Below are 4,172 nucleotides of genomic sequence, written 5' to 3'. Positions count from 1 at the left end.
ATCTGAATTAATATAAGGACCTAATATAAAAAAGTATAATATAATCGAATGAAATAAAATGTATAATTAATACACAAACACAATGAAATAAAATTTGTAGAATGATTAAACCAAAAAAATATACTTATCTCCGTCCTACAATAAGAGTGGATTTTAAGAAGTATAAGGAAAAACGGGTTGAAAAAGTAAATGGACTATGAATATCATTAATATATAGTATTAATTTTACAATAAAATGATATTGGAATAAATTGCTAGAATATAAGACATATTTACCATTTATGATAAAAATGAAATATGACATTTATTGTGGAAAGTACACAAGATATAACTGTTATTGTGCGAATGGGGTAGTATTAATACAAAAATTTTCAAATATCATTTATCAAAACCTAATTATTAGTGCTTGACATGTGTCCAACATAGAATCATTAAATTTCAAATAAAAAATTGTATGTTCAGATTTGATCGCCCATATACACACAAAATGATTTAAATAGACATACTTTTATAGCAGAAATTAACATATATGTTTACACTCATTAGATAGTACTATGATGATGGCCCTGCGACAATTGTCTAGTGATTTTTCAAGGATAGCCTCGTCTTCTTAGACACTTTGAAAAGTAGAGAAAATGTCTCGAAACAAGTAACATGGATGCTAAAATGGCATTTAAAGCAGTTGAACGCCAGGCTATTACGGTAGCCTTCCCCACAACGGCCACACCGACGGCCGCGGACCATGTGTCCGCGGACGAGAGTGAGTGGACATTTATGATACTCCACATGAACCTCAACAGCCTCGTACTTGATCAAAGATAGGTGATCTAAGCAGGGTATGCAGTCCACGTGGAATGCCTGCTCGCACTCCGCGCAGCCGTAGTACCACTGCGTGCTGTCAAGGCCCTGCTCACATGCGTCGCAGATGGTCTGCGGCTGCACGTGAGGAGGTGGGGCCGTGACGAGCTGCAGGGGATGCGGGTCGGAAACGTGGCGGACGGTGGCGGGCAGGCGCGCACACGTAGCGTGTATGCTGAAATTGCGGCATGTGGTGCAGTTGTAGGATATGTCCCTTAGAAATCCGTTGCAGCAGCGGCACGTCGCTACCTCATATTGTAATGGGTGTACGTATGAGCGGAGCACGTGCGTGTTGGCGTGGGCAGCGTGCGTGATCGAGTCAGGCATGAAGCTGCACATGATGTCCCTGTGTTTTTCGAGGTGGGAGTAGGTGAATCCGTTGGTAAGGCGATTGCAGCACAGGGTTTTTGAGATGCCATGGGAAGACTCGTTTCGACTATTTAGGCCGATGAGCGAACCTGTGCGACGGCTGAGCCACCCTATTTCCAGGGAACCCATGAGCGGGAGGAGCGCTCTCTCGCACGGGAGACGCACGCAACAATCATGGAGAAGGAGTTTCGGGCATCGGGAGCAGGTGTAGTATGGAGGTGAGATGAATTGTACGCACCCATCACACTTAGGGAGCCGGTGAACGTCGTTGTCGATCTCCTCGTCATCGTTGTAGACGGGATAGTCGTGGTGCAAGGTTAGTGGATGTTGGTGTTGCACTATGTCATCACTTGGGAAGGTGGTGCATTTTGCTATGTGTCGTAGAATACTTGTGTATTCGTCAGGTACCGGAAGATGAACCAACTCTGGAACTCGATTTTCTTGCATAGCTTCTCGGAGCAGAACTGTGGTGTAGTTAAGGACGCGTTTGGATTAAACAACATACTCTACTAGTCTCATTCATGATGACTACTTTTCACATAGTTTTGGATGAAGTTATTAATAAAGAAAGAGATATTTTTATTAAATACTCGTATAGTGAAACGTGACTCTTATTATGTGAAGTGGGACGAAGGTAGTAATTGATTACCTGGTTGGAAACTCTGGTCATCTGAGACGGCGCATATGATATGGAGATGGTAATCACACACAGTGCAGGAATAAAACCCCCAACTCAAGACCATGTCTTGACAAATCTCACAGTGACACGACGTCGATCTGGCCCTGTAATCGAGAAGGAGCGGATGGCGGTGGCGCTTGTGCTGGATTGCATTTGGCAACGCAGCGCAGTGCGGATGCAGCCAGAAATCACATGCACTGCATGCGTAGACCAAAGGCGTCGGCTGGGCCCACAACAGACCCGGCCGATGCTCGGTCTCACATGCACTGCAGAAAAAGCCTCTGGAGCAGCGGTTGACAGTCAGCCTGTGGTCGTGGCTCCGGTGCAGGATCTTGACCGGCCAAGCGCACGTCACGTCGAGCTGGAAATCGCACTCTGCGTCGCGACAACGGTACATCACATCCCCACAAACAGCGTCGCATTTGGAGCATTTGCTTTCGTCGAGATTAGGCTGCTTCTCGAGAGGTTCCAAGGAAGGGTGCAAATCGCTGCCATCTAAATTGATAGGCAGATTGCTGCACTGCTCGTGCATATAATCCCTTCCCGACTCCGTTGATTTGAACGGAGTCGTGAAGATCGGTAGTTTGCAGGCGCTGCATAGCCTCGAATTCCCCTCGTCGGGATCGAGATTGTTTTCTATCTTGTGCTTGCTGTGAAATTTTCTCATTCTTTTATACCGAATCATTTTGCTAATTAACTCATTAATATTTGGTTTATTTATATAGTGTTACGACATGGAAAGAATGAAACTCTAAACAAGAAAAGAATTATTTATTTTTTACTTTAAGCATAACCTTGCTAGCATTTACAAGTTAAGAATGATATGCTTCATTTTGTGCAAGAATATCATCTAAAATAATTACCTCCTTACACGTTTGGAATTACAAAACAAGATATAAAAAAAGGAAGAAGGATACTTCAGAATTATAGTAATTCAAAGACCATTTATGAAGATGAAATATAAGGAAAAAAGAATGAAATTTTTTATTTGATTTTCGTATAAACATAATGCATGAAATAAATACAGAAATTATTTACCTAATTCGAATTGATAATTTTTTCTCATTCTAGTATTTCCTTATATTTTATCTTTGGTACACCGACATAAATGTTGTTTGATTTTTATATGACCATCGATCACAGTTAAAAAATAGAAAAAGGAATTAATTAATGCTGAAATAAATTTTGATGACCTTGTTCGTAAATAGGCCCATCTTCTATATGTGAATTTCTTCGTCACCCCATTAAAATCTACACATCTACGATCAATATACCGTTTGAAAAAAGTGAAATCGAAATAAAATCAAATTAAAGTAACTAATTTTTGTTCTCCTATTTAATACTCCATCCGTCTCATTCAAGATGACTATCTTTCCTTTTTTATCTGTCCCAATCAAAATTACCACTTTCCAATTTTGGAAATTACCTCATCTCTACATCTCCTCATTAAAATATTCAACTACCTTTTTCCTCTCTACTTTATTCTACCTAACAAAATTTTCTAAAATCTCGTGTCACTCAAGATTGTGGTCATCTTGAGACGTGAGACTGAGGGAGTAGTATATATATTTAGGGAGTAGTATATATATTTAAAATATACTACTACAATTGTTTGTTTGCCTGGGGGAGTAAGTACACAAAATATAAAATAAAAAAGGACGACGTATATAGGACTGAAGTTTCATTGATTATTTATGGAATATCGGAAGAAACAATCAAAGGAAAACAAATCTTTAATACGGAGTATGTATATATGATTTATCAAAATTCAACTCTTACAAAATACATAAAGAATCGCATATATAGAATGACTAAACAAGCCAAATTCATAAATTAAATTAAATTTATGTGGGCCATTTCAGGCATAAAGATAAAGAATGAATGAAAATTACAAGCCCATATTTCATTGTCTCAGATTCATATTGTTTACTACCTTTTTCAAAATATTGAAATCTTTCGGCATCCGATGCTTCTCACTATTCTTAGTTAGCTATTAGAATTATAAATTTCTATCTTTCAATTTTAAAAATATTTTTAGCAATTATATTACCTAATCATGATTTTACTCTTAATAGTTTTTTTTTGGTGTGCCCTTTTTCTTTCGAAAGCACTGTTTAAATGACAATATATCGGTTTGAATTTGAACAGAAAAAAAAACTCGAAGTGGCAAAAATAATAATTTTGAAATGATTCAGATAGCAGATTAGCTTTAGTTGGGGCCTAGCCTATTTATGCGCATATAGTAAAATTTAAACAGCAAAATAAT

The 4,172-nt window shown here is 38.5% G+C and overlaps 1 protein-coding gene across 1 annotated transcript; it reads right to left on the bottom strand.

Annotated features, from left to right (window-relative positions):
* Positions 1-275: 275 nt before the first annotated feature.
* On the bottom strand, positions 276-2,573 carry LOC121778461. Its single transcript, XM_042175816.1, has 2 exons — positions 1,877-2,573; positions 276-1,691 (listed from the first exon to the last, which is right to left on the bottom strand). Exons 1-2 carry the CDS (start codon positions 2,571-2,573, stop codon positions 580-582), a joined length of 1,809 nt encoding a protein of 602 aa, XP_042031750.1. The 3' UTR covers positions 276-579.
* Between the last annotated feature and the right edge of the window lie 1,599 nt (positions 2,574-4,172).

The sequence above is a fragment of the Salvia splendens genome, chromosome 19 (assembly GCF_004379255.2).
Source record: "Salvia splendens isolate huo1 chromosome 19, SspV2, whole genome shotgun sequence".
NCBI classification, from domain to species: domain Eukaryota; kingdom Viridiplantae; phylum Streptophyta; class Magnoliopsida; order Lamiales; family Lamiaceae; genus Salvia; species Salvia splendens.
The sequence above is the reverse complement of the archived record's forward strand: the minus strand, read 5'-3'. Positions and strand labels throughout refer to the sequence as shown.